At 45.6% G+C, this 21,040-nt stretch overlaps 2 protein-coding genes across 3 annotated transcripts in view; one reads left to right on the top strand and one right to left on the bottom strand.

The window, feature by feature from the left end:
- The window catches only part of TECR (trans-2,3-enoyl-CoA reductase), a 35,355-nt gene extending 19,768 nt beyond the window's left edge, over positions 1-15,587 (top strand). For both annotated transcript variants that reach the window (XM_033924391.1, XM_033924390.1), the window contains 11 exons: positions 4,329-4,380; positions 4,593-4,637; positions 8,228-8,331; positions 8,437-8,552; positions 10,351-10,456; positions 10,616-10,688; positions 10,851-10,894; positions 11,175-11,232; positions 12,984-13,072; positions 13,295-13,340; positions 14,233-15,587. In XM_033924391.1, coding sequence (XP_033780282.1) covers positions 4,329-4,380; positions 4,593-4,637; positions 8,228-8,331; positions 8,437-8,552; positions 10,351-10,456; positions 10,616-10,688; positions 10,851-10,894; positions 11,175-11,232; positions 12,984-13,072; positions 13,295-13,340; positions 14,233-14,360 — 861 coding nt within the window. In that variant the 3' untranslated portion in view covers positions 14,361-15,587. The remainder of the gene's footprint in view (positions 1-4,328; positions 4,381-4,592; positions 4,638-8,227; positions 8,332-8,436; positions 8,553-10,350; positions 10,457-10,615; positions 10,689-10,850; positions 10,895-11,174; positions 11,233-12,983; positions 13,073-13,294; positions 13,341-14,232) is intronic.
- An 887-nt stretch (positions 15,588-16,474) lies between these two features.
- NDUFB7 (NADH:ubiquinone oxidoreductase subunit B7) lies at positions 16,475-20,699 on the bottom strand. The gene is made up of 3 exons (XM_033924392.1): positions 20,513-20,699; positions 18,354-18,522; positions 16,475-16,652 (listed from the first exon to the last, which is right to left on the bottom strand). The coding sequence occupies exons 1-3, from the start codon at positions 20,616-20,618 to the stop codon at positions 16,568-16,570; spliced, it is 360 nt and encodes a 119-aa protein (XP_033780283.1). The 5' UTR covers positions 20,619-20,699; the 3' UTR covers positions 16,475-16,567.
- Between the last annotated feature and the right edge of the window lie 341 nt (positions 20,700-21,040).

Genomic DNA, 21,040 nt, shown 5'->3' with positions numbered 1-21,040 from the left:
TAGCACAGGGACTGTCCTTGGCCACAGGCCACAAAGTCTATCACCCTCCAGAACCCAGCCAGTGCAGCCCTTGAGTCTGGCTACCAGGTGTCACTAGTAAGCGATGGCAGAAACCCTCCATTTTCAGGAGCTATGTACAGTGTGACACGGGGACAGAATTTGTCCCCATCCCCGTGGTTAACTGTGGGAAACCATCCCCGTCTCATTCTTTAAGGAGAGAGGGAAGAGTATGAATGGGCCCAACCACTGATCCTCAAGCCTTGCGTTGAAGAATGCTGGTGTGGAAGGATTGAGATAGAGAGAGACGCTAAAGAATGACACGGGATGGTTTCCAGCCACTGACCCTCAAGCCTTGCATTGAAGAATGCTGGTATAGAAGGACTGAGGTTGAGAGAGACGCTAAAGAATGACACGGGATGGTTTCCAGCCACTGACCCTCAAGCCTTGCATTGAAGAATGCTGGTATAGAAGGACTGAGGTTGAGAGAGACGCTAAAGAATGACACGGGATGGTTTCCAGCCACTGACCCTCAAGCCTTGCATTGAAGAATGCTGGTATAGAAGGACTGAGGTTGAGAGAGACGCTAAAGAATGACATGGGATGGTTTCCAGCCACTGACCCTCAAGCCTTGCATTGAAGAATGCTGGAATAGAAGGACTGAGGTTGAGATAGACGCTAAAGAATGACACGGGATGGTTTCCTGCGGTTATCCATGAAGATGGTGACAAATTCTGTCCCCATGTCATACTCTAGACCACAGGTGTGAAACTCAAGGCCCAAGGGGCAAATCCGGCCCGCCTGGTCATTTTATGCGACCCACATCCGATGCCACCAGTTTTACCTTGTGGCTGGCTCCCTCCTCCTCAGAGCTGTAATGTGCACGGAGCCGCGTGCAGTGGCTCCTTGCGTGTCCCACACCTCATCCAGAAGCATTCCCTCTGATGTTGCGACGTCAGAGAGAAAGCTTCCGGTTCAGATGCAGGACGGCTGTGAGGAGGGAGCCGGCCACAAGATGACACTGGGGTGCATCGGACCGCGGGCTGCATAAAACGGCCAGGTTGGAGTCAGCCAGAAGGTTAGACGGAAGGAGGCCCGGCATGGAGGGAGGGAGGAAAAGGTAGGGGAATGATTTTATTTTCAAGTTAGTGTTTGAATTGTGTCAATTTTGAGCATTTTAATCTGCTGTCTATCTTTTGCACTGCTCAGGAAGAAATGCATTTGTTTCTTTTTCTCTGGGGGTTGTACTTGAATCTTAGGGTGTTTTTTTTAAATATATTAGTACTTTTAGTGTTTGGTCCCATATTTGCATAGGGGTTATCTGTGTTCTGGTAGGAATGAATGTTGGGAAGCATACAGTATGTTTTGTGTAGTTTAATTTTGTGGTTAACCATTACCATTATGTGTTAATAAGATTATATTGTGTGTATATATGAAAAATGAATGAAAAAAATGGTGTTATAATTAGTATTATTATGGGGGCGGGGTCTGGGGCGGAGATTGGGCGGAGTCTGGCCCGCGACTTAGCCTGTGTTTTGGATTTTGGCCCCTTAATGTGATAGAGTTTGACACCCCTGACTGTGCACTGCCTCTTAACATAGTAACATAGTAGATGACGGCAGATAAAGACCCGAATGGTCCATCCAGTCTGCCCAACCTGATTCAATTTTAATTTTTTCTTCTTAGCTATTTCTGGGCAAGAATCCAAAGCTTTACCCTGTACTGTGCTTGGGTTCCAACTGCCGAAATCTCTTCAGCAACTCTTGCACATACCACCCCCCTCCCACCCCAGCTTGGAGAGACCTTTTTCAAAACTTATGAGCATAGACTTCTTGTAATATGCCACACAGATGCGACCAAGACTCTGGCTTTGCTTTCACCTCCCTGCAGCTAGGGATCCTCTTTTGCCATCTTGAATTCCATTAGTGTTTTGCTTACACATTCTCCCCAAGAGATCATTCCTTGCATTCTTGACTCTTTCTGGGAAGAAATATTTTCTGAAGCCCTCTTCATATAATGATGCCAACGCATGCAAATCTTTCTCATGTGTGGTCATTGTGGATATCCTGAAAACCTAGTCTATGATATCTCTCCCCTTCTCCCCCCCCCCCCCCCGGTCGTGTCCCTTATGTGTTTGGGTGGGCGTGATGATGGATTTTACCCCCCCCCCTGCTTTAATTGCCAGTACTGTCTGCAGATCCTTTTCTGCAGAGGCAGCTCAACTCAACACCAGAGAACCTGTAAATCTGGAAGCGGCCTTGGTGACTTTAGACATGGAATGAAACTTCACGGTGAGCAGGAGGGACTGCACCCAAAGGACTGGAGGGAGCAGAAAGTTTACATTAGAGCTGTGCACTGACCTTTGCTTTCTAATGCAAAGCTAACGCACTTTTTTAACTGCTCAGTAGAGTAAGGAAATAGGACAAAAGCACTGCTGTGTTAAGGCAAGCACTGTCGGAAAAATATGCAGCTGTTCCTGTCGGTGCATGAATGGGCATTCATGAAGGAAGAGATTAGGAAAAAAATCCAACTGGACCGCAGGTCCACTCTCCTCCCCAACCAGTCTCCCCAAATCCTTGGTGTACTACCTCCTCCCCCTAAAGCAGGGGTGTCCAACCTGCGGCCCCGTGAAGGATTTTGTGTGGCCCCGGTCGAGGACAATGCAGTGTTTTCCTCTGCTGCCCCTGGGTGTTTACCATCTTGCCGGCTCCCTCCTCTGTCTTGCTGCAACATTTTCGCATTTGTGTGGCCCCCAGAAACATTTTTTGAAGCCAAAAGGTTGGACACCCCTGCCCTAAAGCATAAACTCGGTGGTGGTCTAGTAGATCCTTACCTACCCACCAGCATACTGGGAGGTAGGAGTAATGCCCTCTCACTCCTGCACCCACATTTTGCAAAATGGCTTGCCTGTAGATATCTAGGCTTGCCCTGCTGTGGAAGGCGCAGAGTGTCAAATCTGCAGTCTGACCAGTGACAGAAGCAGCAGCTGCCAGGAGACAAAAAGTGCTCTCCTGGTGTTCGGAGTGGATAGGAAGAGGATCGGAGGTGGAGGTAGGCCAGATAGTGGAGGCATCAGTAGATGTCATTTTATTTTAAATGCTATGACAAACTGGCATTTGAGATTTGTCCAGCTGTGATTTTGAAGGTTTCTAATTCTTTTAGTACAGATGAAGCAGAGCTAGATATAGGGCTCTGTGTCATGCAGCCCGTCTCTCTATCCCTTTCCTGGCCTGATACCATAGGCTGGTGTCTAGGACATCTCTTCACACCTCCAAATCCTTCTTGACAGATTTGTATCACTTAGGCCAGGACTTGATCAGCTGCCCTGGAAGTGGACACTGGTTTTCCAACCACAGCAAACTCCATCTGCCGGTGGGGACTGAAATGTGTCCGCTCGACAGCAAGTATGACCTGCTGCTGGGCCCGGGCTGTTAAATGGCCCATCTGTGGGGATAAGTGAATTATTGTTAATTAAATGGGAGAGATATCAGTATTAATAAATATGCTATAGACCCCCATATACTGTGAACATTGGAGTCGAAAATAATGAATCTGCATTGTATAGAGCAGTGTTTCTCAACGGGGTACGTGCCTGCTCGTCTCCGCCTAAGTCACTGCAGATCCCTCCTTCCTGTCCGCCCCCTCCGTCAAAGCCAAGCCAACCCCAGCCCCCACTCCTCTCAGCTGGATCTGACCTCTCTCCGGTTCCAGATTCCCCACTTACCAGCTCCCTGCCGCTGTATTTTAAAAATTTTGGGCAGCCTGCAGCACAACGAAACCTGCTGTCTGTCTGCCTGCCCCGGAAGTGTTTTTTCTGCAGCCTGTGTAGAATGCTGCAGAAAGAACACTTCCAGGGCACTGGCAGACAGCAGGCTTCGTTCCCGATTAACCCACCTTCCAGCTTCCCACTGCTGTATTTTAAAATCTTTAGGCAGTCGGAGGCGCAACAAAGCCAGCCTTCCAGCATCTGCCTGCCCCGGAAGTGTTCTTTCTGCAGCGTTCTGCCTATGCAGAATGCTGCAGAAAGAATACTTCCGAGGTAGGCAGATGGCGGGTGGCTGGCTTTGTTTCGCCTCTGGCTGCCCGGAGATTTTAAAATACGGTGGCGGGAAGCTGGTAGGTGGGGCAATTGGGAACCGGGTAGAGTCGGATCCAGCTGAGAGGAGTGAGGGCTGGAGTTGGGGGAAAAAGGGGGTGATTAACTTTGTGAGCTAGTTATCTTGAACAGAGAGGCTCTACTAAATTATTCACCCATCTCTGGTCCCTTTTGCGGGGAAGCTGATACAGTGGAGTGTGTTTTGGATTTAACTGTATGTTTCTTTCTCTGACAGGTGGAGCCTAATGCAACAATCGCAGAGATCAAGAACCTGTTTACTAAATCTCGTAGGTACCATGACCGTCAGCAGTTAAGTTTTTAGAATAATCATATTGAAATGTAACAAATATTTTTGCCTCCATTAGAGACTGAAGTATGCACATTTATTTCATGTATACCAATTGTGGAAATCCTGGATATGAGATCACGAAGATAGGATAGGAGCCACGGGTCTGCTAGGAGAATACCAACACTCATGCCCGTATCTTTCTTGTTTCAGATCCACAGTGGTACGCAGCCCGGCAGTCTCTCCGGCTCGATCCAAGTAAGCGTCGTCTCCATGGATGTGGCATTCTGTAACTGCTCCTGAGCAGAGATGCTATCGGTACTGATCCTCCCTTTGAGGATTCAGCTTTGTAACTGGAGGAGGAGGGTACAGGGAGCCTGTGACCCCGTCACAGCCTTTGGAGGCACCTGAGAAACTTCTGTGAAAAGTCAGAAAACGAGACATGGGGTGGGAGGAGCAGTGGATATAAAAGACAGGATGGGATCGTTCTGGCTGCATCTGGCTGCATCTGCAGTGGAGCAAATAGCATTGTGCAAGACAACTTAAGTGTTTGAGGCACAAGCAAAATTATCCACACAGATAGGAAGTCGGTGCTCTAAATATTTGCACTTGTGAAATTCCCCACAGAATCTGGCAGCATGTGTCTCTGAAATTACAGCATGCACAAGAAAACAGGAGCTCGGCTCTCCTGGCATCCAGGGGGAAAGCTCTGACCTTTTCCAGTGCTGCTCGTCAGCCAGTACACTGTCCTCCTGGGCCTAGCTACATGCTGATGGATGAGGGGGCAGCTGGTGTGAACTGAGGGGGCAGTGGTGGGATTACTGTCAGATACACTAGAAACATAAGTGCGTCTTGGGTACCAAGTGAAAGCAGAGTTAACAGGATCTGCTTCTGTTATAAGAACTTATATGCAGGTGTATCCACCGTGTTTCACAGGCCGAGTCAAATATCTAGCACTAGAACTTCTTTGTGTGTGTTCTGGAGTGCCACCGCTGGATACCCTGTGGCGTGTGTTTCCTGTTTTAAGGATGAGGCAATCGCAAGGCAGCTCAGAAATGCATCAGCTGGAGTGCAATGCAAGCAGAAAAGTACCTGCATGTGTTCATTATATTAGAGAAGTTAAAAAGTTCCGTTCAAATTTTGGCATCTGCAATAGTTTCTGTATGATGCAGATCATCAATTTTTCCATTCCCTTTTTGCCTGCTGTTCAAATCTCTCTCTCGAGTACTTTGCGTCCGCCTTTCCAGTGCAAATTCTTTTTTTGTTTTTAAATTTTTTATTCATTTTTACATATTACAACAAGTGTAACAGAAAAAGACATATGATCTTAGAAATATACACTTGATTTTCCTTAATATAACATTTAAAATACAACATATCATTCTATAATCATATTCTGTAATATTTTGAATATTATGTAATACATCAAATATGTAAAACAATTAATATTAATCTAAAATAAAAAAACCTTCCCAACCCCTCCCCACCCATTGCAGAAATACCAACCTAATACAGCAAAAATATTGAGAAATTCATATATATTATGAGATGAATAAAATAATACCCACCCACATCCCTTCCTAACAAATGTTTTACTTTGGGAAAATGTTATTATTCATTACAAAAGTCTGCTATTCAAGGCAAGTTACAGTCGGGTGTAGCAGGTATTTCCCTGTCCCCAGAGGGCCTACAATCTACGTTTGTGCTTGAGGCACTGCAGGGAGAAGTAAGAAGGGCGGGTGGGATCTGAACCCTGATCTCTGTGGTCCTCAGCCAGTTGCTCTTCCTTCTCTTCAAACTGGAGGGCTGTCAACTTTTTGTAAGTTTTTCTCCCACCCCTGGATTTTTATTTTGCTGCTGGTTCAACTCAATCACAGGAAGACTTGTTTTATTTTGGACATCTGCATGTCGTTCTGCAAGAGTCACCGAGTCCAGAGCTGCTGAGCTCCCAGCTGGCAGTGACTTCTCCAGTTTACTCCATTTCAGTACAAGAGGAAAAGGCTTTGCGCTTAACTGCCTTTTTAACCTGAGGTCCTTCCATCCCCCTTCCCGCTCGTCTATGTGTTGCCAGAATCCTAGATGAGTGTTACAGGGAGTGTGAGTTCTCTCTTATTTAAAGAACAGAATTCTCAAGCTTTGATTTGTCCTCTCTACTCCCCCCCCCCCCCACACACACACATACATTACGTGTGTGTGTGTGGAGGGGGGAACTAGAACAAAGTTAAAATTGGAACAATGACAGTATGCTGATGACAGCTAGTGCACGTGAACAGTCTAGCAGCGTGCACAGTCTGTCCTTAGTAGGTGGTCAGGGGTTTGGTGCTGCTGAATGATTTAAAAAATACATTTGTAAAGTGCCCTATTAGCATGGAGACCTAGATGAAAACAAGAATGCAGCCGGTCCACTAGATCGGGGTGTCATAGTCCCTCCTCGAGGGCCGCAATCCAGTCGGGTTTTCAGGATTTCTCCAATGAATATGCATGAGATCTATTTGCATGCACTGCTTTCATTGTACGCTAATAGATCTCGTGCATATTCATTGGGGAAATCCTGAAAACCCGACTGGATTGCGGCCCTCAAGGAAGGGACTTTGACACCCCTGCACTAGATCAACAGTGGAGGAAAACAAAGCAACAGACCAGACAAAATCTAAATATAAAATCTTTATTAGAAGGACTCTCAAGAACACAAAGATGTGTCCAATATGGCCACGTTTTGCCTATAGAGCTGCGTCGGGAGCAAATTAGTTGGCGAAAGGCATATTAGAAACACCAATGCTGCAAATACAACTGATTTTAAAACAATAAAGAATCGGTGGTATTTGCAGCTCTGGTGTTTCTAATATGCCTTTCACTGGTTTGCCCCTGACACGGCCATATCTCTGTGTTCTTGGGAGTACTTCTAATAAAAACGTTTATATTTCCCCCCTACCTAGATTTAATTCCTCAGCTAGGTTGGGAATGCTGCACGAGAGGCACTCAGTTCCCAGGGGAAGGGCATCCAAGCTTTTGTTCAACAGCGCCATCCACTGGCTGGATTTTGAATACACTTATGCCCGTTGCTGGAAGGAATTGCTGTCTATATTTCTCATCTAGCGAGCCAGGGGTTGGGGACTGCCAAGAGAAGGCTTAGCACTAGACTGATTTTAAGCTGGAAATCTCCAAAGGAGCATTTGTGGGTTTAAAAAAAAAAAATAAATCACAAAAAGGACCAAGTGGATCCCACGTCAAATGAATCAAGCGAGAACCAACAATGGGATACTGACAGGATATCTGGATGAAGAAAAGTTTTATTAAAAACAAGGTCCATCTGGGGGGGGGAAACGGGGGGATTAGCGTTTGGAATATCTGAATTGTATATTGGTTCCTAGTCGAAAATAGAAATTGCTTTTCTTAAAAACAAGGTCCAAGTATAACAAAATGGTGCCATAGAGGAAAAAAAAAGGCAAAAGATTGTTTATTTAAATGAGTAAGTCTCTTGCGTGCCACTCGTAAGGACCTCTGAGGAAGGCATAATCTGCCAAAACATGGACCGTGTTGGGTCCTTCTGTTAAACCCGGAATTGTTTTTAATAAAACTTTCCTTGATGCCCTGTCAGTATTTGTTCTCTTAATTTTTTTTCCAGTTACAGTACAGAGTAATCGGTCTCCTTGAAAGTGTAGCACACGTCTATCATGCTGACGTTGCAAAGTTCCTGTTGGTTGTGTGACGTGAGCTGCAGGGTAGTCTTTTTTTTTTTTTCCTCCATACCTTAAAGCTGAGCATTGTGACAGACCCACCTCAGGATGCTTTGCTGGAGTACTAGACTGCACCACAGCCAGCTGAGCCCATCTTCTCTCTTCTTCCAGAGGGCAAATCTCTGAAGGATGAGGATATCCTGCAGAATCTACCAGTGGGGACCACTGCCACGTTCTACTTTCGAGATCTGGGCGCACAGATCAGCTGGGTGACGGTAGGCACATATGATCGCCAGTGAGACTTAAATGTAACGATGTAACTCCCTCTGCTTGAGAATTATCACTGATGGTCTGTGTCCCGTCCCCAACCCTTCTTGCAGGTTTTCCTGACGGAGTATGCAGGGCCTTTACTTATATATTTGCTCTTCTACTTTCGAGTTCCGTTCATCTATGGCCCAAAATATGACTTCATATCAAGCAAGCACTCGGTGGTACAGTAAGTATCTGTTCATGGAGGCACAGGCTGTGAGAGAAGGGAGGGTGTAGGTATATTTGGCCAGAGGGAATCTCAATCTTGATTAGTACAGTGGAATGATGACTAAAAGAAGCCACTTGTTCTCTTATTGTAATTCACCTAGACGGTGGAATAGAAGTCAATCAATATAATGTAAAAAACAAGATAGTCAAACAGAGGGGACGGTGGGGGACAAACCAAATGCTGGCCCAGTCCTGCAAGCTCTCTAGCTGTATGGAGTAAAACAGTGGTTGAGCTGCGGTCCTAGTGACCCATCCCATTCTGCTGTCTATGCCCCTTTGATTCGTCAAAGGCCAGAGAATCGCAAGAAAATTGTGTAACTCTACCGGGAGTTTGACAAGATCAATTCAGTCATTCATTTTAAGCAATTAGACTACTGTAATATGGTTTATCTTGGAGGTTCTAAGAATTTACTTCAGAATACAAATGGTTCCAAACTCAGTGGTTCAGTTGAGATAGGATTAAACCTTCTTATATTGGAAGCCAGTCATGTTTAAACTGTGCTGTCTCTCCGATTTATGAGTTGTTTAGTATTTATATAATGTTCGAGATGCGTTGTTACTGCATTTCCCTAGTCCCCGGGGATTATTTCAAAAAAGCTGTTTACTACTTAATTTTCTTATCTTCTATCTGGTTGACTTTTCCAACTCAATACAATCTATAGCAAATTGTAATGCATTTAGAATGGTGCTTAAAACTTTTCTGTTTCAAAAATATAATTTTTGTAGATAACAGGATAATGTCCATCTGTATTGTAAACTGGTTTATCATACATACATCCTAGATTTATTAATCTCACTTCTTTGCGATGTTATCTGCTATGAACTAATTATTATGTATTGCAGAATATAAATGACTTAATTATAATTGTAATATTTCTGAAGCACACAATAAAAGTTGCAAATCAAATCCTGTAAACTCTTGAAAGTCTTCAGGCTGCTCCTCTGAAGCCTCTGTAAATGACATCATACTGGATTGGTCCATATTTTATGATGTCATAAGAACATCGGCTGTTTAAGAACATCGGCTGTTCAGAACTGCTGGCAATCCTGGGAAGGTGACAGGGTTTGTTTTAAACCAGGATGGAGTGCGCCTGTGAGTTTACACTTCCCCCTCCGTATTCGCAAATTCCATATCTATGGATTCACGGTTTTAAAACAAAAAAATCATTTTAATCTTTCAGGCTATTAAGCCCTGTAAGCTCCCCCTTAAGCCTTACCTGGTGGTCTAGCGGGTTTTCAGGCAGGAGCGATCTTCCCATGCTCCTGCCCAGTGCAGATCGCTCACAGGAAGTGGCTCGAAAGTACAGGAGCTCAAGACAGCCATTTCCTGTGAGCGATTTGCACAGGGCAGGAGCATGGGAAGATCGCTCCTGCCTGAAAACCCGCTAGACCACCAGGTAAGGCTTAAAGGGGGGCTTTCAGGGTTTAAAATAGCCGGGAGAAGCAGGGATTAGGGGCAGAACTGGCTCGAATATTATTTGCGTTTTTTTAATATTCGCAGGCCAGCTCTGCCCCTAACCCCCGCGAATACAGAGGGGGATGTGTATTACAGATCCCAGTTCCAGCCTTCCCCCCACTTGCATTGCCCATGAACGAAAACAGAGTTCGATTGATTTATTAAAATTTATGTAGCTATTTCTATTTGAAACTGTTCTATATATGTTATCCTTCCTTTTGCCCCCCTCAATCCCTCCCCCACTCGTGTTTCCAAGTTATATTGTTTTTCTCACCAGCTCCCCCTGTTGATGCTCTTCCAGCCTAGCATGCATCTGCCACTCCTTCCATTATGTGAAGCGCCTGCTGGAGACGCTGTTTGTCCATCGTTTCTCACACGGTACCATGCCACTGCGTAACATATTCAAGGTAAGACACGCAAGGGCTTTCTACCTGTGCTTGAAGTTGAACTCGGGTTACAATGACAAAATGCCACCACCATTAATTCCCTTGCAGCAAATGACCCTGAGGATACCTCACTTTCCCGGTGCATGAAATAACCAAAAATCCTTTCTTCTTTTTTCTTAGAATTGTACCTATTACTGGGGATTCGCTGCTTGGATGGCGTATTACATCAACCACCCGCTCTACACGCCACCAAGTGAGTGAGGTTTTTCCATCTCCCTCTTCAAGTGCCATTTCTGTATAACTGTCCATTCTAACTATGCAAAACAGCAGGACCCTTTCTGTGGCGTGGCCTTCTCCTGTACGGGCTATAACTAGGAATGAGCTTTTGAAACCATGCCACTTTTTTTTTTTTCAGTGTATGGAGATCGGCAAGTGAGATTGGCACTCATCATATTCCTGGTAAGAAAGGGAAGGGCACAGTGTAACATCTAGAGGAGGTTTGCCTTGGGTCCTGATTCTGAAAATGAGTGTTAGGCGGTTGCAAGGACATGCTCAGATTTCTGTCTCTGCCGCAGAGGGGGTTGGTATCTGTTGAGCTCTCGCTAGTCTTGTTGGGTTCGGTAATCTTGCTCCCCTATTGAAGGCCTGTGGACTGGGAGTAGGGCGTAAGGTTTGCTTCGTTTAAGGGTAGGTGGATTGTAGAGTGTGTTGAAAGCCCTACTACCCTCTTTCCCCACAGTTCTGCCAGTTGGGAAACTTCTCCATTCATATTGCGCTCAGGAACCTGCGTCCTGCCGGTGAGTGACTTTTTTTTCTTTATCCCTGCCTAAACTAAAGTGCAATCTAGAAAAACTGTCTTTACCTGTGATTGATGCAGACAAATGCCAGCTACAATATCTCAGAATTCGGTGTCAGGTCAAAAGTGCGCCGGGACAAAGGCGCGCGCAGACAATTGAGTGCAGGGGCTCCGACGGGGGGGCGTGGGGGGAGAACCCCCTCACTTTACTTTATACAGATTGCGCCGCGTTGTGGGGGGTTTGAGGGGTTGTAACCCCCCCACATTTTACTGAAAACTTCACTTTTTCCCTGTTTTTAGGGAAAAAGTTAAGTTTCCAGTAAAATGTGTGGGGTTACAACCCCCCACAACGCCGCCGCGATCTGTATTAAGTAAAGTGGGGGGGCTCCCCAACAAAACCCCCCGTCGGAGCCCCTAAAAACTAATTTTCTTCGGCGCGCGCCTCCATCTTGCGCCCAGTGGTCGGCGCGCGCCTTTGTCTTCTGTGGTTTTGTCTATGAACCCAAAATTCATCTCGCCTCAAAAATCTGTAAGACCATTGAACTGCATGACATTTAGAGGAAGTGTGAAATCGCTAGGAGACTAGGATTAACCATTTCAGCAGTTGGATATTTGGTTGAACGTCTACCTAATAAATGTAGGACTTTTAAAAATGTAATTAAGTTCAAGGTGAGTTCCTCAGCTACAATTGTTGGGAAGTTTAGAGGAAAATTGGGGTGCCACTCATCACCAGCACCCTCTGAATGTCACCCTATTATAGAGTACTAGTTGTTTAGCCCGTTACATTAATGGGTGCTAGCAGCCCTTCTCCCTTATTTTTACCTCCTCCCTATCCAGCAACACCTCCCCCCCTTTCCCTGCTCCCCCCATATAGCAGTAGCCCTTCTCCTTTATGTCCTGCTTCCCCCCCTGTCCAGCAGTAGCCCCAGGAAAAAAGTGAGGATCACAGGACCAAAGCTTTTACTCCAATACTCTTGATGCCTGACATCAAAGTAGGGGAAATCCACTCTCCCCACCTCCTTGCTACCTCCTCGGCTATACACTTAACATACAGCTCTCCGGCTCCTCACGCCCCTCCTCCACCTTCCGCTTCTTCGGCGGGGGCCAACGTTTTCTTTATTTTCTTTTGTTTTCTTTTCGCGTGTTGGACCTAACAGCCCGAGCCTCCAGCAGTCTAACTCTGAAGTTGAAAAAAACTTCGGCCCATCTCCGTGCTCGGCCGTGGCAGGCTACAGCTGCCGACAGCCACGGCGGCCGACATCCGTCTTGACTTTTTTTTTTTTTTTAGTTGAAAGACGCGGCGGTGGCTCCTCTCATGATCCCCACCTGAGTCGGAAGTCCGACGCAGGCGGGGATCGTGAGAGTAGCCACCGCCGCGTCTTTCAAAGAATCGTAAGCTGCGCATGTGTTGCTACAGCTCACGGAAAACCGGCGCACACATAGGAAGTGCGCATGTGCGGCTTACCATTTTATTATATTAGATGACTTCAGCACCTCCCAGATGTCTCTCCTCAGCTGTGTTTCAGTGTGCTGCCATCATTGGCCCAAAGTGTCTGTAGCTGTGTTCATTTTAGGGGAGGACACGGTATCCTCAGGTAGTGAAGCTGTAACAGGTAATATTTAGCAAAGGTAAATGATTAAATGGCTTAAGCTGAGCTTTCCAGATGTGAATGCAACTTTTAGAACTCCAGCCCAGTCAGACACAGGCTTTCTGTCGTAAATCACTGCTGCTTTCTGCCTTCTCTCTGCCAGGCTCAAAGACCAGAAAGATCCCATTTCCGACTAAGAATCCTTTCACCTGGCTCTTCTTACTGGTTTCCTGCCCAAATTATACTTATGAGGTGAGAATCCGTACACGTGCACTGCAGGCAGTTCTTTGCGATGTATACGAATGCCCACCTTTGGTGAATGTAATATTAGGACAAGCACCAAAATGCAGGCGAGAGCCACAGAGCTTGTTCCGATTGTGTTTCTGGCCCTGGTCCCTCTGCAATCTGTTCTTTTAGAGACCTACCTCTTCTCCCTGCCCCTCTGACTGTGGTTTGGATTTTGTTGGTTTGTAGGTGGGATCCTGGCTTGGTTTTGCCATCATGACTCAGTGCCTCCCAGGTGAGTGTCTCTCAAGTGATTGCAGCTCAGAGCTGACCATGCTTGGCTCCTTGTTTGTGTTCCCAGAATGTCCCGGAATGCCTGTCCCTTTACAGCACTATGCCAGGAATGTTGTTTATCCCATCTATTCCCACCTTGTTTGCTTGCGGTGGCGAAATGGAGCAGTAAATATTAGCCACGATAAAAGATGCGGGGGAACAATTTTAGATGTGTTAAATCACTTGGGCTGTGCCTCGCTGCTGGCTGGACTGCCAGAGGTACAAGAATGGTGCCATGAATTGAATGTGCATTTACTAAAGCAGCTCAACATCCTGGCCTAATCCTGAATGGTCTTTTTTTTTTGTGGGGTGGGGTTTAAATGACTGCTATTCTTTCTAACACAAGATACTAATTTGTAGTTCTACATTTTTGTACATCAACACCTGGAAATAAAGGCTAAACTTAAACAACAGGGTGGGGGTGGCCTGCTAACAGCCTAGATGTATCTTCCTAGAAGGCTTTTGATGGTGCTGAAGCTTAGTACTTGATTAGAGGGAAACTCTCGTCTGCATGCATGTTTAACATAGCAGCATGGAATGTTGCCAGGTACTAGTGACCTGGATTGGCCATTGGTCTGACCCAGAAAGGCGGCTCTTGTGTTCTTACAGCAATTTGTGCTACTCCTTTTGACGTCAGATAGAACCAGGCCACTCTCTGTTCCCAGACCGACCTAACTCGGTCATTCCAGTAACTGTCACTCTTAAGCAATGACCACGGCTCCTTCTGCATGACAACCGGGCTGTTAGGTGGCCCTGGTCTGATGGGTGGAGCCGTCCTGAGTCAGAGTAAGACTCAATCTGGGGATTTCATCTGCTTGTATAACCTTTGTTCTTACTGCTTTTTCTGTCCACAGTGGCTCTATTTACTCTGGTCGGATTCATCCAGATGACCATCTGGGCAAAAGGAAAGCATCGCAGCTACCTGAAGGAGTTCCGGGACTATCCGCCCTTGCGCTCCCCTATTATCCCCTTCCTGCTCTGACAGTGCTCCTGGCTAGATGGGCAGGGGGTAGGGGGCAAGGAGAGTATGTGGACATAACATGTAATGATGGCAGCTGACACTGACTGACTGACCGGGAGGGGAGCTGCAGAGATGGAAGTGGTCTATTTCCATAGCTGCCCTTCTCCTCCCTGTCATCTGTCCCCTTGTTTAAATCAAAGAATTCTATCCTGTGGCATGTACCCAAGTCAGGCAAGACTCCTCACTAGTCAGCTGCAGCTATATGAAATGCCACTGAGCAAGACAACTAGCGGCTAAAACCCCACCAACTATGAGTGAGTGACCACCAGGTATCTACTAAGCACAACAATTAAATAATTCCTGGCCTGCAGGACTCGCTTCTTCAGGGCTGCTTGTACACCTGATGCAGGCTTGGTTATATTAGGAATACTGGGTGCCAGGGTAAGCATTTGCCCTGTGTGTTAACAGCTGTGGAAGCCTTTAGGTTAGAGGAAGGAGTAATAGAGAAGTGAACAGAGAGAGGGGTTGTGGTGGTACAGCAGCTAGCTGAAATCTTATGTGAGAGACAGTTTGAATGACAATGTTGATGTAGCTTGAGGGGAAAGGCACATGTAGAAACACTAACTAAATTAGTGTAACTGATTCACCAGAGCCTTCAAAGCTGAAAGTATAACTAAACCCGTAAGACTTCAGATGTGCACAGAAGCCCTGGAAATCCCTTAGCTCACATTGGTACCTTTTTGAAATCTTTCCAGACATTAAGCATGAGGTGAGAGGCTCAGCCTTAAACGTTTGGAAAAATCGAACCCAGGCAGCTAATGTGAGGAGTCCTTTTCCTCCCCTCACCCATCCAGTGAAAATTGAGCCACAGCATTGTTGGGGGGGGGGGGGGGATGAAAAGCAGATTGAAAACTAATTCTTGTTAAATGCAGTGGCCCTAAGGAGGAGGGCATTTTTCTTGTACTACTTGGTTTTGAAACCATACCAGAAACTGTCTATACATTATTGCTCTCTCCTCTTGTATCCTGTCTGCTTATATGTTAGTCTTTGATGCCACAGTGTAAAAAATTTGTACCAAAACTGGAAAATACAAGTTAATTTTGTAACCAGTGTCCAATGGAATCGTTATGGACAGAGAACCAGGAACAGATTTGTTTCTTTTTTTATACTGGATGTTCTTTGTAGGTTGCTTTTGGTAACCTCTGGCAAAGATGGCTGAAATAAAAGGAAACCTTAGTACCTTCTCAACACTGTATTTTACTAAATGAAGGTGAGTTCAGAAAGGATGCTGGGGTCAGGGGGCCAATGAAACCTCATCTGCTCGCACTGGTGAGGGAAGACAGTGTCTACCAGGACAGCCTCAGTAAATGAGGTTATATCCCCCATCCCTAACTGGCCACTGAGGGCTCTCCTCCACCTGTCAAAAGTCCTCAGTCGTTAGCCAGCCTTCCCCTGAAACTCCTAAGGCTCATGCAGGAGGGGATTTCAATTACACCTACTCCAGCCCTGGCTGAATGGAGGTAATTCTTTGCCCAAGTGCTAGATGGGCACTACTGACAAGGAGTGAGTGCAGTAGCATTCCTTTGCACCTGGTCTGCTACTTATTTACCCCTTATTGTCATGTGAAATGGCTAACCTACTAGGTCCAAGCTGAAGTTCATTTAAGAGCCAACAAGAACCAGATTCTGTGCTTTACTAGCAATTCTGAGGACAAGCAAGAGCAGTGACTTGTCCGAAGTTGCATATCCAATTCTCCCTCTGAATTCACGGTTTTTAGCTTGCTGGCTCCTCCCCCCAAATTACATCAGGTTAGAGAAATCGCTGATTCCCAGCACCTTCTTCACTGTGTCTTGCCTCTTCTTCAGGAACAGGCCAGGACTCCCACTGTGTTATTCATGGTTTCACTATATTCACGATGGTTTTTAATAGAAAACAGCGAATAACATGAAAAAGTTAGTTGCGGTTCTGTTAATCCCCTATCCCAGTGAATACGGAAGGAGAAGTGTACACACCCAGTGGCACAGCTGGGATTAGAACTTAGGTCCAGGGAGATGAGTCTGTACCACCCGAGGGAGGCTGTGTTCACAAGTGCTTATATTTTCCATTACCTGATAACTCATGATTACAAAATCACCTGTCTTTGTAAGCAAGATTCTTTAATGTCACAGAAATAATTACATAGAAAGCTGGCAGGAGGGCTGGATGCTCCTGTTTCATACCAGAGAGCTTTAAGCTGCTGCCTTCTCTTCTAATCTCTTCTTCCTCACTAACAGGCGTCGCTCCCGCTCATACTCCTTCATACGCATCACATAGCTGCAGAGCAAGGAGAGAATATAAGAATAGTCAGACCGCAGATCAATCTAGCCCAGTGATTCTCAACTCAGTCCCGGATGCCCACCATGAATATGCATGAAAGACATTTGCATAGAATGAAGGCAGCGTATGCAAATCAAGTCTGTGCATATTCATTATCTATATCCTAAAAACCTGTCTGGCAAGGGGGTACTGCAGGACCGACTTGAGAAACACTGATTTCTAGCCCAATCTAGGTCACAAGTAGCTGGTAGAGACACCATCAGTAATAGTAATTCCTAGTCACTACACAAGGCCTAGAATGGAAAGCTCAATTAGAGAACTGCAGCTAGCTGATGGAGCCTTCTTTAAGCAGTGACTTTCTTGATGAATTCTTAAACTAGTGGAGGAGGTTCCCTTACATCAGGGCTGCCCAAGTCCGGTCCTCAAGATCTACTGGCAGGCCAGGTTTTCAGGATATCCACAATGAATATGCATGAGAGAGAGATTTGCGTACCAAGAAGGCAGTGCAGGCAAATGTCTCTCATGCATATTCATTGTGGATATCCTGAAAACCTGGCCTGCCAGTAGATCTCGAGGACCGGACTTGGGCAGCCCTGCCTTGCATCAATCATTGCTGTAGCCTGAGGGTAAGCCATATGGAGAAACGCTAACATTGTTAAAAATGGCCTGTTAACCAGCGCCTTCACTGCTGAAACTACTAGCTCGTAGGGCTCAGGCAACAGAAATATGCTTAAGCCAGAGAAGTGCAAGTTTTATACACCCCCACCACCATTTAAGAAAGGGATTGTACAGTGAATGAAGAAACAGAACAGAGCTTTACCAATTTATTTTCTTAATACAGTACCCTACCACCAGACAGGCAGTAGTTCAAATTACAAACACAGGCACCAACCAGAGAAAAGTCTCTCACAAGAACTGGTTGTTATTACAATAGCCATTGAAGCACCATGCATAGTACCCCACCACAGTACATGAAGATAGGTCTATAACAGTGGTCTCAAACCCACGGCCCACTAGGTACTATTTTGAGGCCCTTGGTATGTTTATCATAATCACAAAAGTAAAATAAAACAGTTTCTTGATCATATGTCTCTTTAGCTATAAATGACAATATTATTATTAAGACAGACAAAAGGAAAGATTTATAAACTATAAAGAGTTTTACCTCATGCAAAACTGTAATTTTTTTAATAAGACATTAACTATTTTTTTTCTGCGGCCCTCCAAGTACTTACAAATCCAAAATGTGGCCCTGCAAAGGGTTTGAGTTTGAGACCACTGGTCTATAAGGAGACTGTAAATTAGAGAGGGCTCTACCTCCAAAGAAACATAAATATAAATGGAAAAAGTAACTTTAAGATTAGGTCAGGTTTTCAGGATATCCACAACGAGTGCATGAAATTGATTCTCTGGCATATTCACAGGCTATCCTGTAAACATGGCTGGCTGGGGTTCCCGCAGTGCAGGTTTGGGAATCACTGTTTTAGACACTAAAAGCCGACCACAAACTACTTTGGACCCCAAGTCACACAAGGCAGCCAAATGATTGTCGCGCTCCAGGCGTCTGCTCCACTGCAAGTTTCGGAATAGCGTCCAGCTCAGGCTGAGCAGAACCCATTAAGCTAACTGCTCTCTCGGATGTGCAACAGTCTCCCATTGATGGGATCAGCCAAAGCTGTGGGAGTCCTGAATACTTACTCTAGGTGCTCGCAGTAGTCCCACTCGTGACGCTCGTGTGAACATGCCAAGAAGTTTGGCCAGTTGTCTCGCTTGCACTTCAGGAATTTGATGAGGTAGTGAGCACAGTAATCCCTCTGATCCAAGGGCAGCTGGGCTGCATTCATCTGCTCCTGAGTTGCCACCATCACTGTAAGGAGAAAGCATGGCCGTGAAAAACAGGAGCTATGATAGAGACGGAGTTCTGCCGTGAGAGGTTACAGGATAAAGGTGAAAAAAAGGAGATAGACTCGAGCGTAAGCAAGGGAAATAAATGGTGACTAAAGGATCCAAACTGTCATAGAGCCATAAGCAGTCAAAGTTAAGTTAACACAAAAGGATGGGGGGGTTGGACTGTTATATTACAAACCATTGGCCTAATGGAATCTATTAAAACTTCATTTTTTGTTTGTTTACTTTAGCTGCCTTTGAACTGAGATGGTCATATCTCTTTACAGAAAGTAATTCAAGAAAGCATGAGACAAGTATGGAGAATTTCTGGGGAAGAGGAAAGGATAGTACAGTTTAGCAGTCTGACAGACCAGTTGGTCTTTTATCTGTCATGTTCTATGGGAAAAGTACTGTGGTTGCCGTTTTAGTCCACTATAAGATAATAATTAGAAATAGGGATAGAAAATGAATTAAATAGAGGAAAATAAGGTGATACTTTAGACTAAAAATACATTTATACAAGCTTTCAAAGGTGGAACCTTCTTCCTTGGTTGAGAAATAAGCAAAAGAGGAACTTTATGAACATTGTTGGATTTTTACATGGTCCCCTGAAACATCGGATAGCTAAATACCTCATGGGTAGATAAAGTAATGTGGTCCACTGGGGAGCTGAAGCGAGGAGGCGGAATGGATGGACAGCCTAAGTCAGAAAACTTGTTGGTTAGGCAGAAAGGGGAAAATACAGAAACAAAGATGTCATGGGCATATTAGTTGGTGTGATATGATATACACAACAATCCAAAAAGGTTGAGTCTACAATAGAATCCTAAACAAGTCTTTCACAACCAAAATATATTTATATTGTCATAGTAAGTGAATAAAAGTGAATCTCAGTCACAGAAAGGCAATACTTATATTATTGCAATACAGGGTTACAACACTAAATAGGCTGTTCTATGTCACATATAGCAAAAGATTACGTGATGCTGGGTTTCAAAGGTGAAGTATTGCTTTTATATTATGGGACTTATGGATGCATTTTGTACACCGCCTAGGATCCCAAAGTAGAGTAGTATATAAGCTGTATAATAAGTAAATAAATATTAGATCCTGTGCTTGAGTGGTGACAAAATGTGGTTGTAAAACTGCAAAAAGGCGGTATAGAAGTCCCAATCCCTTTTCCATATACTGCTGCATTATGATGTCATCAAGACCCAGATGCATTGTGATGTCACTGAGTGTTCAGACAGCTTCTACTACTATAGCGCTACTAGACATAAGCAGTACTGTGTTAAAAACAGATGAGACAGTCCCTGCTCAAAAGAGCTTACAAGACAGGCAAACTGGACAAGAATCAATACACAATACTCAAGTGGGGGAACCATATACAGCTGCATTATGATGTCATCAAGAATTCTGGGTACGACCCAGATGCATTGTGATGTCACTGAGCATTCAGACAGCTTCTACTACTACTAATCATTTCTATAGCGATACCTCAAAACACAAATGAGACAGTCCCTGCTGAAAAGAGCTTACAATTTAGACAAGACAAATTGGATAAGAAGGTGCATGAATACACAGTGCTCAGGTGGGGGAACCATATACAGCTGCATTATGATGTCATCAAGACCCATCTGCATTGTGATGTCACGGAGCGTTCAGACAGCTTCTGCTACTATAGCGCTACTAGACATAAGCAGCGCTGTGTTAAAAACAGATGAGACAGTCCCTGCTCAAAAGAGCTTACAAGACAAGCAAACTGGACAAGAATCAATGCAAAGTGCTCAGGTGGGGGGAACCATAATACAGCTGCATTATGACGTCATCAAGACCCAGCTGCATTGTGATGTCACCGAGCGTTCAGACTAATCATTTCTAGAGCGCTACTAGACAGAGGTCCAAACGCAGCAGAGACAGTCCCTGCCCCAAAGAGCTTACAATCTAGGCAAAGCAGACAAGCGGCTGACCTCGCTCCTTGCGCTCGCCGAAGCCCAGCTCCGAGGGGAAGGTGGGCGGATTGATCGGGTCGGGCTCCGGCTGCCCCGTGTAGCGACGCACCAGGTGCGCCCCCATCGCCTGCGCCGCGGACACCAGGGTCACTTTCCAGCTGCGCCCGCCCCCAGACGCTGCTTCCGGGGAAGCGCTTCCGGGGCGCCAGCGGGATGACGTCACGGCCCCGGCTGTGGCGCACGCGCTTCCCGCCCTAGTGAGTCAAAAGAAGTCAACGTGCGGCGGAGGCAAAGGCCGGAGAGTCACCTGGCTGAGGGGGTGAGTGACGGGCTTTTTTTTCTTATTATAGGAGGGGCGGGCCGAGGTTTTCTTTCTGTCTTGTTACTTTTACTATATTTTTGCTTTATTATGGTTTTCTCTAGGGTTACCAGATTTATTCGCGCCCCCAAAAAAAACGCGGTCCCGCTCCTTCCGCCTCTGGCCCCGCCCCATTCTACCTTCAGCCCCGTCCCATCTGCTTCCGGTCCCACCCCATTATGCCTTCA

Source organism: Geotrypetes seraphini, chromosome 16 (genome assembly GCF_902459505.1).
Source record: "Geotrypetes seraphini chromosome 16, aGeoSer1.1, whole genome shotgun sequence".
Classification (NCBI taxonomy): domain Eukaryota; kingdom Metazoa; phylum Chordata; class Amphibia; order Gymnophiona; family Dermophiidae; genus Geotrypetes; species Geotrypetes seraphini.
This window is presented reverse-complemented; position numbering and strand designations above follow the sequence as displayed.

Coding starts and splice junctions, on each gene's coding strand:
- NDUFB7 (XM_033924392.1), bottom strand. CDS start 20,618: ATGGGGGCGCACCTGGTGCGTCGCTACACGGGGCAGCCGGAGCCCGAC. Junction 18,523..20,512: donor CGGCGAGCGCAAGGAGCGAG/GTCAGCCGCTTG, acceptor TTCTCCTTACAG/TGATGGTGGCAACTCAGGAG. Junction 16,653..18,353: donor GACTACTGCGAGCACCTAGA/GTAAGTATTCAG, acceptor CTTGCTCTGCAG/CTATGTGATGCGTATGAAGG.